Genomic DNA, 13,365 nt, shown 5'->3' on the forward strand with positions numbered 1-13,365 from the left:
AAAAGAAGCCAAACATGGTGGTGCATACATTCCAACTGTAATCAGTCTGGGAGACTGAAACCAGGGGATGGCAAATTTACACCCAGCCTGGGCAGTTTAGCAACTTAGGGAGACTATTCAAAATTAAAAAAGATCTGGAGATGTAGCTCAGTGTGAGGGTTCTGGGTTCAATCTTCAGTACTACAAAATAAATGGAAAAAAAAAAAAGCAACTGAGTGAGAAAGAGAGAAAGAGAAAAAAAAGAGCTGGGGATGTAGTTGAGTGCAGAGGCACTGGGTTCAATCTGCAGTATCACACACAAAAGTTTGAGTTTAGTGGGCAGGGAGTGTAGCTCAGTGGTACAGCACTGGCCTAGCATGCATGAAGCTTTGATCCCCAGCAATGAAAAAAAAAAGTTTTTTAGTTTAAAAATTAGTTATTAAGCCACATGTAGTGGCATGTGCCTTTGATCCCCAGAACTCAAGAGTCTGAGGCAGGATTCTCTGGTTGAAGGCCAGCCTGGGCTACAAAGCAAGACTCTGTCTCAGGATAAAAAATAAAAAGGGCTGGGGGTGTAGCTCAGTGGTAAAGCAGTCCTAGGATCTACCCCAAGGACTAAGAAGAAAAATGAATTCTACTGGCCTGAACAACACATATGGTGTTTAGCTTTAAAAAGAAATTGAGTTCAAATTTGAAAATGACTTTCAGTACTAACCAGATGACGACACTGAAGCTTGACGGTAAAGCAGAGTCCTCAATCCTGGCACTAACTACTTTTGGGACCAGATAGACTTTTGCTGTAGGAAGCAGTGCTGTTCACTGTAGGACGGTTAGCAGCAGCCCTGGTTTCCACACACTAGGGCCAGTAGCATTCCCACCCCAGTGTAAAAACTTAATGTCTCCAGACATTGCCAGATGTCCCCTGGACGAAAGTGCAAAACTATCCCTAGTTGGAAGCCATGAAGAAGGAATGCCTTCTTAAGGAATTGCCTGCTTCTCCAATCAGGCAGGAAAATACTAGAGGCAAGATAGTGGCACACGTGAAGGCTCGGTACTCTTAGCCCTCAGGCTTTTCAGTGCCTATCTTTCAGCAGCTGGTGGGTGGTGGTTGACTCCCTCTAGTTTGCTAAAAGACTGTGTGTGAAAAAGTGCTTCCCAATTACTTTCCAAAGCAAGCATGTACAGAGTGGGCGCTCAATAAATACTTTTTGAGGTGCAATTACCCGCCCACCTGTGGCATCTAAAAATTATACCTAGGGAAGCAGACAAATGACTCAGAGCATAATACTTCATGGTCCTGGCTCACAGTGCTGCTTTGGAGCCAAGTCTGTCAGATTCTCCCCTGGCTGATCTCTGCTCCCACTGCTACAAATCCTAGTAAGCTCTTATATTTGTTAGCATTTTACAGGATAGAAGTACCTAGATTGAGATTGAAGGGTGGCTCTGTGATAGCACACTTGTCTAGCGTACATGAGGTCCTGAGTTAATCCCCAGCAATGCCAAGAAGTACCTAGAGCACATGGGTGTGATCTCCCTTGATCCCCACAACAACTCTGCAAGGTGGACAAGGAAGAAACATTCATTCCTATTCTACACCTGAAGGGAGTGAGTCTCAGAAAAACTGGGGTCACAAGATTCATTGGCTCTTCCAGCTCTTTTCAATAAGGGATCTGAAAGAGAGTCCTGCAGTGTCTTCTGACCTGGTGGACTTGTATCTTACAGGGCGTACATCAGGGTCTTGACTGCCCCCATTTCCAATTATCTGTTCATCAGTCCAAATGCAGAGAGCCTCCAGGGTGAAAGACACATAGCGTGCACAAGCCTGCTGTGAGGATCAAAGTCTGACCCCAGGGGGCCAGCCCCTGCTTCTCATGTTTCCCTCAGTCCTGTGACACTTAGAGATTCTCCCAGCCACTCTGCGGAAGAAGCATAAGCTGATTCACATGAGCTTTCTCTGGACACTGTAGAAATAGCCCGAAACTCCTAGACCCAGCAGGAAGTTGTGGCTAGACTTCAAAACTAGCACGAATAAGGCAGGAAGAGCAGAGCCCTTCAGATCTGAGGGTCTGTCAGATAGAATAAGTCTGTAATTCTATGCCGTAGGAGGGGAATTCTTTGATGGCCAAAGTATTCCAGTGTAGACAGGCCTGGATGTAACGCCTTAATGGAAGTCACACGGGTATTGGCATACAGGTGGTAAGTTAGCGATTATTCACGGTAATTGTGGATTTCCTCAATTCCAGTGATTTTTCTAGTGAAGACTTGTCCAATCATATGACTTGGCTCCTTTTTAATGGAATGGTTTACTTGGATTTCCTTTAACAGAGTAGGCCAAGCTGGACTTCATTGTCCGGGCATCCTAGAATCCATTTTTCATTAGAGAAGATCTCTGTGATAAGATAATTGCTGTTAATTAGGATGAAGGGAAACAGGACTCTGGTACTTTAGCATTACCAGACAGTGTGCATCACATTCTTATAGACAGTAAGTCTGAGAGTAAAATGATAGAGAAAACAATTCCCATGGTAGTCAACTTCTTCCTACATCTCATCAAGCGAGGCTTCCAATCAAGTAGAAAACCCTTTCCCAGCAGTCCTTCTTCAAAGTGGCTCCATAAAAGTCTCCTTTAGACAGTGCACTCCAGAGGAGCGGCAGCATGGAGCAGCCCTGCAAGGACATGGCCTTGCTGCGTCAGCAGTGTGTGGCTTTGAACAAGTCTCATCGTCTCTCCGAGCCTCACTTTCCAAGATAAATAGGGATGATGGTACCTGTCCTGCACACCTAAGAAAGCAGTTACGAGAACCAAGAAAGGTCATAGGCATGAATGTTTTATAAATTACCGTTGAAGGTAGCCCTGCAGTAGGAGGACAGTCAGCCGTGTTCCGGGTCTTTAACAAGTGGCTTCCCATTCCCTGTCTGCAGAGGAGAGCACAGGAAGCTGACTTGAGTAGATGTGGGAAGGTTTTCCATTTTCAGGGAAAAGCTCAAAGCTATGGCAGAATATTTAGGCTCTAATCCAATTATTACTAACTTACTCTGTGAGTTAGGCAAATAACTACCTTTCTGGATCTTGCTTTCTTTATCCATAAAATAGGATTAATAATGACTCTCTCATTTTCCCTGCTTGGAAATTGGGAATAAAATAGTTGCTTTGCTTTCTTCCTCCACAAATTGGAGGTGGTAATAATGACCAGTCTGCTTTCCTCAGCAGCAAAATAAGTGAGTTGCTTTATTCGTTTGCCTATAATAGGTACTCAAGTATTACAGTGTATGTGCTGCCAAACAATCGCTCAATAGTGTTACAGGATTTGGAAGTTCTAAAGAAAAAGGCAAGAAATGATGTCTGCCATTATGTGTTCAGTAAACCTTATGGACTGTCTTCTGCAAGGAAACCCTCACAGAGGAGAAAAGCAACACAGTTCTGCTTTTGGAGTTTACAGTCTAGTGGGAAGAGAAATATTAATCAGTCACACTAAAGACTGTATCTAGTAGGAATTGTTTTTGAATAAATACAATGTAAATTTCCTTCTGGCTCCAGATCATACTTCTGCTGTAGCACTCTCACTCTGCACAAGTTTCAGAGGCTGCTAACGTAGAGGAAGTCTCAGATTCTGGTTTTCGAGGCAGTGACTTTTTAGAATCAGGGAGAAGCAGCTGAATGTGGTGGTGCCAGCCTGTAATCCCAGCACTCTGGGAAACTGATGCAAGAGGATCACAAGTTTAAACCCAGCCTGGGAAACTTAGCAATTTAGTGAGATTCTCACCTCAAAATAAAAAATAAAAAAGAACTGGGGATGGGTTCAGCACAAAGGCCCTAGTTTAGTCCTCATTATCCAGAGAGTCGGTAGTGGAGAGAGGGAAAGATGGAGAGAGACAAAGTTTGTTTAGCTTTTCTCTTCGTGATTTTAATTTAGCTAAAGTTAAGATTTTTTTTGAAGGAAGGGGAGCCAAACTTCTGTAATATGAGGTCTCCTAAGTCAAAGCTAACCCACTATGACCCTCCCAATCACTCTACCAGCTCCCTACAGAGCCAGTCTCTCAGAGTAAGAGAGAGGCAGGAAGTGGGTCAGACCCCTCAAAAGGCACCTGATGTTTGTTGGTCATCCCATCTTCCAGTGGCTCCTGCAATCTACAAGCAGGGAGAAAGTACACACTCTAGAAATGTCCTATGGCAGGAAACAATTGCTCACTGAACTGATTTGCTGATCCCTATGGCCGTGTTTGTTTGCCAGGAACCTTTAGTAGAACATTGACTCCTCATTCCTGAGAAGATCAGATCTTTTAAGTAACACACGTGCCTACTTTGCTCCTTGAGACAATCATTCCTGGCTCTAAGAAATTCCTAGCTGCTCCCTGCCCGTCTCCTTTTTAGTACCTTAAAGACCAAAGTTAAATCTTGTTTTCTTCCTAGTATTGATTGTTTTCTTAACCCCCTAAGCTAGGGTGGGTTTTTTTGCTGCTATTACGGAGTTTATTATTTAACTACTTAGAGTATAAAGGAGAGGGTTTGTGTGGATATGTGTTGGTAGTTCAAGTATGAAGAAAAATAGAACAACAGCAAGAAAAATTACAACTTGAAAATTACAAACTTTCCAAAGCAATAACATATATGGTGTCCTTTAGACAGGTATAATGTAAAAAATGTTATCTGAAGATTATGTGAAAATTATTACCTCATGTATTGACAGTAAAGTGCTGGGTTTACCAAACTTACACATTTTTGGTATGACCTGAGGGAAGGGGTGACACAGGTATTTATTTGTCATGAGATTAAAGAGTCAAAATCATACAGCAATCCTAAGCTAGTTTCATAACCCTAGTTCTATGGCTTTCCTTTGCTGGCTTTGAAATGACCTATGGATAATTCTTTTGATAGCTGCCTGCTAGGTAAAGAATTTCCTGTCTTCTTCCAGCAGGTTTAGCAATCCTGTCTCAAGTTCTCTCATTTCTCAGTGCTCGGTGTCTTCAGGGAACAGCTATATTTAATTTTGGCAGGCGAAGCATCATTGCACTGGCCGAACATACCGTGTCTGAGGCCATTGTGAGCAGGTCTTTTAGTCTTGGCTAAGTCAGTACTTCATTCAGACCACAGACAGGAACTGGTGGAGGGGACAGGAGGCTGAAAGACGTCTCCTTGTTTCTATCTTAGGAGTGTACATAAACATACGGTAAATGGGAAAGCCTTTGAAGAACTTGTGCCCCTGAGGATCTTCTTTGTCTCTACTCTTTCTGTGATATTTCTATCACAGATATGATGGTCGTTTCTTCTTTTTAGTTTCTTTCCTGTAAGTAACTTCTTTTGGGATAGAATGCTCACAAAATACGCAAGACATGTTCAAAACCGAAATGTTTCTAGCTTTGGCCACAAGCCCTCTGACTCCGTCTCAGCCTCACTGGTTGGTGATGTTTTCTGCTCTCTGGAACTGTTCCTTGTGCTCTTTACTTATCTCGTGCTACAACTTTATAGTTTGGAAAGGGGTAGCATGTTCTGTGTTCGTTTTAGAGTGTCAATAATCTCTTCTCTTTCCCTTTAATTCCAGTAGCTAGATGCCTGACCTCTATTGAATTTTAGTTTAAGAGTGGAAGTTTCAGGACTGAATTGAGATGGATTATGGTTTAGGTCTGAAAGTCAATATTTGAAAATTGACCATGCCCTCAGATATGGCTCTAACCACTAAAGAGAGATGCTGGGGTTTTAAGATGTTCTGAGAACTGGCCTTGTAATAGTCCAACTCTGCCTCTCCACTTGGATCTATACAACCTGTGCTTTCCCCATCAGGCATTTAGTGGTACAGCTGGGCAGGGTATAGAGAGAGAACTTCAAATCACCTGTCCAGGGGATCCAAATTACTTCTGTTATGGTTGAGCTCTAAAATTTTCCCCTAAAAGGCCCAGTGTGTTGAAGGTTTGGTTGCCGATGGGCTTTGGGGGAAGCTACTGAATATTGAGAGCTCTAACTACATAAGTGGATCAATCCATTCATGAAGTCAATTTCATGGCAATATGGCAGAGTGATAGAAACAAGAGTGAGCCCTATTTGAAGGAAATGGGTCAGGGAGCGTAACCTCAGGGATTATATCTGGTCCTCAGCACCTTCCTCAGCTGTACTCCCTCTCTGCCTTGTAGCTGCTATGAGGTGAATGGTTTTCCTTCACCCTGTTCTCCACCATGATATTTCTGCGCCTTGCCAAAGTTCTAAAAGCAATACAACCCTCTGACTGTGGACTGAAGCCAGAATAAATCCATCCTCCTCTAAATTGGTTCTTCTCAAGTATATGATCATAGAGGCAAAAAGCACCACTTTTAATCATTAGAAGGAGACAAAGTAAGACAGGAGGACCGCAAGTTCAAAGCCATATTAGACAGCAAGACTCTGTCTAAAGTAAAAAATAAAAAGGTCTGAGGATAGGGAGCAGTAGTAGAGGGCCTCTGGGTTCAATCTCCAGTACCAGAGAGAAAAATAAGAAAGATACAAAGGAAAATTTGGGAAGATGCATGCCAGAAACTGCTCCCTACTCCTCCTCTGTCCACAGCACACAACCCAAGGGCCACCCATTGAGTACTTGCCACAGACCTCACCTCCAAAAGAAAACTACCCCGTGCACACAGCAGCAGAAATGGATTAGTGAAAAGAACCCTGGTTTAAGCCTCAGGAGACTCCAGGATCCAATTTTGCCCATGAATTACTATGGAATTTGGAGAAAGCCGTTTAACCCTCTGTGTTTTAGTCTCTTGGTTTGTAAATTGAGAAATACTTGTTCTTCGTCTTCTTCCTGAATTGTGAAAGGTTGTTGTGATGGTCACGTGAAACACTGGAGGGGAATGACCTTTGGAGGAATATAGTGCTGAGGCTTTGCATATTGTATTTCTACAAACCATTTCCAGACTACTGGAATTATTTTTAAAGGATTATTTTATGTACTTCATTTAGGGTGGGGCTGTTGTGTCTAGGTTTTGAAAACCCAGTCAGTGTGGTGCCACCAAAACATTTTGCTCTTTGACTCATTTTGAAGTCATCCAGCTGGTCCATTGTATGTGAGACCAGCTCACTTTTTCACTTTTGTTATTTTCAGTCAATCTAGAGACTTTTATCACTTTGGATGGACCATTGTGTAGCCCACTAAGAGTATCCTGAGAGGGGCTGGGGATTTAGCTCAGCAGCATAAGCACCTGCCTTGCAAGCAGGCAGTTGTGAGTTCGATCCCCAGTACTGGTAAAAAAGAAAAAGACAAAAAAAACAAAGAGTATCCTGAGAGCCAGCATTTGCTCCATCACTTACTACTGCAGAGATGTCAGCAGCTCACTTAGTATCTCTGAGACTGTTTTCTCCCCTGTCAAATGTGAGAATTGTTTTTTTCTTTTTGAGACAAGGTCTTGCTATATAGTTGAGGCTGGCCTTGAACTCACTATGTAGTCCAGGATGGCCTCAAACTCACAGCAATCCTCCTGCCTCAACCTCCTGAGTGCTGGGATTACAGGAGTACACCACCACTCCTGGCTCAGAAATGTTATCCTGACTCCATAGATTCAAATGACATGTGTAAAGAACTTGACCAAATTCCTGATCAATACAAGTTGTTTGCAGCTTCTCTTTACCTACTTTTGGGAGAATTTTTACTAGACACAACTGCTTGAAGGTCATTTACACATCTCAGAGGCATTTTAGAATCATATCAGAGATGTGACCACCCTAAATATGCCAGTCCTGCCAACCTTCCTGATCTCACTGACTTTCCTTCTTACCTTTGGTGCCCTGTGCAGGAAACATCATTGGCTCCGGAATCTTTGTCTCACCAAAGGGTGTGCTGGAGAACGCTGGCTCTGTGGGCCTTGCTCTCATCGTTTGGATTGTGACAGGTGTTATCACAGCTATGGGAGCCCTCTGCTATGCCGAGTTGGGAGTCACCATCCCCAAATCCGGAGGTGATTACTCCTATGTCAAGGACATCTTTGGAGGACTAGCTGGGTAAGCATATCTGAGGAGGCCTGAGTGGTTGAGGGGAAAGGAGAAAAATGGTGCAGAAGGAGGTTAGATTTCTCTTTTGCTTTCATATTAACATTGTATCTTCTTGATGGCCTGAGAGTGACAGAGAAACCAGGTTGAACTCTTAATCTCTATCTTGGCCTTGGTGGGCAAGAGGCTATGAGCAACAACAAGTAAAACTGTGTGACAGCACTGACCACAGACTGCCAGGGAAAGCCATCACAAGGTCTTTTTATCTTAACAAATGAGGATGACTGCCTAAGATACATGCACCATCTTCTCATCATGCCATAGACGATAGCCTACCTCTAAAGTACAGCCCTGATCTTTGGTTCTCTTAGCTTCTACAACCCTGCTAAAGAACTCAGCCCTCACCTATGGGCCAAAGGGTGTGGAAGATGCCTCCCATTTTCTCTAGCAGAGGCATTAAATAGCCACACCCTTAACATGTCCTGGCTGTTAGATCCCTGAGATTGCAAATTTATTTTTTACACCATTGGATGCTGGGGGCAGAGTGAAAGAGATGATGAAAAGAAAGGGAAGAGAAAAAAATGCCAAGACTTGTGTTAGTGCTAGCTGAAACTTAGCTCTTCATCATGAAATCATTTTATTGCCCTTGTGGAGAGTTAGATGTCTCATTTTGGGTGGGAGTGGGACCAGGCAGAGGGAGCCTTCAGCATTCCTGAAAACAAGAAACACGTCCCCAGGGCCCTGCTTCTGCTCATGTCTGCCCACCAGCTCAGCCAAGCTTTCCTCTGATGATTTCTGAATCCCCGCCTACCTGGGCCCATTGGCATAGTGTCCTTTTTCTCCTTCAGGTTCCTGAGGCTATGGATCGCTGTGCTAGTGATCTACCCCACTAACCAAGCTGTCATCGCCCTCACCTTCTCCAACTATGTGTTGCAGCCACTCTTCCCCACCTGCTTCCCTCCAGAGTCTGGACTTCGACTCCTGGCCGCCATCTGCTTATGTAAGTGTCCTCTGTGTCTTGCTTTCAAAACAGCTTCCTGCCTGGTGCAGTGGCACACACCTGTATTCCCAGCACTCAGAAGGCTGAGGCAGGAGGATCACCGTGAGTTTGAGGCCAACCTGGGCAACATAGTGAGTTCAAAGACTGTCTGAACTGCATCAAAAACAAACAACACAGCCTCTTTCAGCCTTCTGGTGGCCTATGTCTCTGGTGCTCCTTCTTTTCCTCCTTTTTTTTTTGTTGTTGTTGTTGTTGTTTTCCATTACTTTTCTTTGTATTTTTTACAAATGTGTTTTGGATGAGTCAGTTTTGAAACAATTATCTGGTGTTAAAAAGAAAAACCTTAAGTAGTGTCTTGGAAGCATGGTAATATTCACTAACTTGGTTCTTTGTAGGAACAAAGCATTTCCCCCTATATTATCTGATTTGAGTCTCATGATGAATCCATAAAGTGAGCTGGGCCAATATTGTTATCTCCCTAGAACAGATAAGGAAACTGCCCAACAGGCTGAGTGGGGTTCAGGGCTCCTGATTCCCCCTTTCCTGTACTCTGCATCCTTCAGGCTTCTCCTACAGCTCCCAGCAGGACTACTCTGGCTTCTGGCAGAAGTCGGTCTACCTCTCTGTCACCTTGCCAACTCACACTTTAAACTCCCTGAGAAGAGAGTTTATCTCTGGGCTTGATCCTGGATAAGAGTATTCTACCCTCAGCATTTAATCAAATGCTGACTTCTCAAGCAATTACTCAGATAACATTTCAGAGGCTGCACTTCCACAGCTGGCTTGGTTCCTGTCTTCTGACACCTAATGTACAGACCCTCAGCTAAGTGTAGAGCCCACACAAGACCACCTGTAGGCATCTTCCTTTCATCCTACTGGTTTGTAGGCAGAAGGAAGACCACTCATTACCCTCAATACTGCCCACAGGACAGGCAGTTGTGGGTTCTATTGGCAACTGTGCCCTCTTTGGATATGGGGGTCAGCCCTGGGATAGGACCCGCCCCCCCATACCACCAAGGCAAGTTACATTGTGGGGCTGAGACCCTTGTTCAGGGACTTTAGTCCTTGTGCTGGGTCAGGTCTTCCCATAGACTTGGAGACAGAAGGATACAGGCCCCAGAACCAGGCTGTTGGGCTTGCATCTCTGCTCCACCTGTGCTTACTGCAGTGTCTCGAGTGCTTGCAGAGTTACCTGTACTGCCCCACTGTGAGAGGAGATTATAAGCCTGTGTCTCGGGAGCACATGGACAGTGTGAGATGAGGGACAAGTGCCTCCCTACAGCACTGAGTGCCTCTATATAGCACTGGGTGCCAAGGGCCCAGTCATGTCAGTCACTTTGTTCTTAGCTGGACCCAGAGCTGCCAGGTTTGGTGACGCACACTTCTAATCCCAGTCTTCAGAAGGCTGAGGCAGGAGGATCACCACAAATTTGAGGCCAGTGTGAGCCACTTAATGAGTTCAAGACTAGCCTAAACTACATAGTGAGACCCTGTCTCAGGAAAACAAAACAAAACAAACACAGAGCTACAGGGAGGGGAGAAAGGAGGGCGTGGGAAAGCAGGAAAAGTTGCTGTTTCTACCATCAGCCGTGCTAACAGGGGAGGAAGGGGAACCACATGAGTGCTGGCCACTGCTGTTTCTGTGTCTTGTGCACATTTCCTTTTTCCTGCTGATGCTGCTGAAGTATCTCAAACAAGAGGCCACCCTTACCCTCCTACTGGGAATCAGCAGTGCTGAGGATGTTCGGTCCCTGCCAGCTGCTGTGCAGTGCCTTTGTAGTCCCCAAACCTGCCCTGGGCTTGAACCCTTGCACAAAGACCCTCTGGAGTAGTGGGAGCCCCCGTGAGCCCCTCACAGCAGACCTGGCCCGAAACTATCTCAAGAGACAAGAGTAGTTCCTGCCTGTAGCCAGCTCTAGGGCTTGCCCACAGCCCCTGCTGTGAGCTGCCCCTCACCTACACTGCCAGTCCCGAGCCAACAAGAAACTTGGAATCCATGCAGATGACAAAGTGACAAGCTCTCTCTTTCTTGTGGTGGAAGAGTCCGTAAAGCATACCTGTCCTCTCCTCTGCCCTCTCAGTAGAACTATAAGGCGTTTGCCTCCAGCTTAACAGCAGTCACTGCTGTCCTTCAAAGATGGGCATTTTTCAGTGTCTGCCAGACACAGGTTTAAGTATTTTTCTACCTTCATAAGCAAAAAAATCCTAAACTCACCCTTCTTTCTGCTACTTCCTTAGAGGAAGTGGAGAACTGCTCCACGCTTCGTGCTCCTCAATGTCCTTGTCCTCCAGCTGCGAAGGCTTCTTGGAGCTGCAGCAGAGCGAGGTACACAAGTCCATGCACAACCCCCCACACACACACACACAAGTGCAACACACTCACCGCGAAGAACGGGGTGTGGCACGAGCGTGCTTACACAGGAGAGCTTTTTTTCCTGCTGTTTCATTTTGGCTTATCGATTTCATCCTCTGAGCAATGAAAGGCACTGGGGAAAGGCACTCTCTCTGCAGAAATGCCACCAATGTATCCTACAGAGCCCCGGAGGACAGGGCACTGAGCCCCACAGGGAGAGAGGGTGGGCAAAGCCCCAGGACAAGGCTGTGAGGGAGGAGGAGGGATCAAGTCTAGCCCTGTGCTGGGGCCCGTTTAGGATGAGAAATGAAGTCCAGACGAGCCAGATGGTAGGAGTGGAAGGGTGGAAAGAACCTGCTTTAGCTGGCTTGCCTGGCGGGAGCCTGGAGTGAGTGAGGGAGAGAGGGAAAAAAGAACTGCAGATTTGGATCATGCTTAGGCAGCTGCAGCTGCCAATTTGAGTTATTCTATTATTTAGGTCAAAGCTGATTATTCAATGCAGAGTCAGCAGAATATCCCTGGCCACCAGGCAGTTAAAAAATTCTACATTTTAATTAAATGAAAAGCCTTTCTCTCTTCTCCACAGCAAGCATATTAGTGGGAGGAAGGACTTAGGAGACTTAGGAAAGGGAACTGGGAGATTTGTTTTGTTCTGTTTTGTTTTGTTTTGTCTTTTTTGAGACAGGGCCAAGCTATGCAGTTCAGTCTGGCCTTGAACTCACTTTGTAGCCCAGGTTGGCTTCAAACTTGCAGTGAACCTCCTGCCTCAGTCTCATGAATGCTAGGATTACAGATGTGCACCACCATGCCCAGTTGGGGAACTGGAAGATGTTAAAATTTGGCTTTAGTGCTTTCTTTTGGGATTTGCTTAGTCTTTCCTTCTGTCTTCCTATTGACTTTTAAGAAAATGGCTATATTGTCCATGTAAAAGATTCAAGTAAGATATAAAAGGAGTCAACAAGGAGAAATGCCCCCCATTTTGCCTCTCACCCCTTCCCTAGCCAGTGACCTTGGTAATAGTGGATAAATATCTTTACAATTCTAAATAAAATGCATCTATCAATGTGCATGTCTGAGTATGCAGACATTCACATCAACAGGTTATATCTGTAGCTTCCCTGTTATCATTTTGGTTATTACCTAAGTATTTAGTGTCAAAGGACAAAACTTAGTTTAAAGATATTAATTAGCTTTTTTTTTGGTGGTAGCACCTCACACATGCTGGATAAGCACTCTACCACAGAATCCAGAGCCAATGACTCTGTCATTCATTGCAGAATTGTGCAACACTTTATTCTGGAAACTAGAATAAATGTTCCAGTGGTCCAAGCAGAGGAGGTTGGCTTTACAGACAGAAGAGCGTGAAGAAAATGAAAATAAGAAAACAAAAAGTTGTTGGAGTGATTGGTTGGTCATTTCATAGTTACTGCCTGTGGAAGGTGGGGCAGAGAGACAGAATAATAAGAAAATAACTAATCAGTGAATCAGTGAATATCAGATTATTTCTGGTTACTCCTTTATGTAAAGATAAAAGCAGAAGGAATTTCATTCTACCGTTAAATTCTGCAGGTTTGGAAAGCTTGACTGTTATCTCTCTAACTGGAATTCTTAGCAGGTCAGATAGCATCATTTTGATTTTTACTCTGATGTGTTAGGGAGCAGTGCAGGAGCTTAAAAGTTCAAAGCAATGGCCTCTGATAATTCTTTCTCTTTTGTTTTGTGTGCACCTGCTTGGGTGCATGTGTGTGTTTGCTAGAGACCAAGCCCAGAGCCTGGCAGATGGACAAAGTCTTTAGCACAGAGCTACGCCCTCAGTCCTCATGTGTGCACCCAGCTCCCTCACTGGATGCAGGTTTTCCTTTAGGACCTGCCCCATCCCCCTATTTCTCCAGAAGACAGAGCCACCTCTGTCCTCAGCAGCCCCTGGCCTCAGCTTCTCTTTTGGGCCTACGGTTACATTCTGTATCTGAAGTAGAACTTTTTCATTCAGAGTCCCTTCTTTTCCCTGAATGTCTTACCTTTTAAAGAAATTTCTTCTACTTCACCCTGAGAAAAAAAGGAGTACTCTACATGGATTTC

At 44.6% G+C, this 13,365-nt stretch overlaps 1 protein-coding gene across 2 annotated transcripts in view; it reads left to right on the forward strand.

Moving 5' to 3' along the window:
- The window catches only part of Slc7a8 (solute carrier family 7 member 8), a 52,478-nt gene that overhangs the window by 10,839 nt on the left and 28,274 nt on the right, over nucleotides 1-13,365 (forward strand). For both annotated transcript variants that reach the window (XM_063236888.1, XM_003474303.5), the window contains exons 2-3: nucleotides 7,741-7,945; nucleotides 8,782-8,933. In XM_063236888.1, the coding sequence (XP_063092958.1) occupies nucleotides 7,741-7,945; nucleotides 8,782-8,933 (357 nt within the window). The remainder of the gene's footprint in view (nucleotides 1-7,740; nucleotides 7,946-8,781; nucleotides 8,934-13,365) is intronic.

This window comes from Cavia porcellus, unplaced genomic scaffold (assembly GCF_034190915.1).
Source record: "Cavia porcellus strain 051 isolate PalLab524CR breed Dunkin Hartley unplaced genomic scaffold, mCavPor4.1 scaffold_26, whole genome shotgun sequence".
In the NCBI taxonomy this organism is placed as follows: Eukaryota; Metazoa; Chordata; class Mammalia; order Rodentia; family Caviidae; genus Cavia; species Cavia porcellus.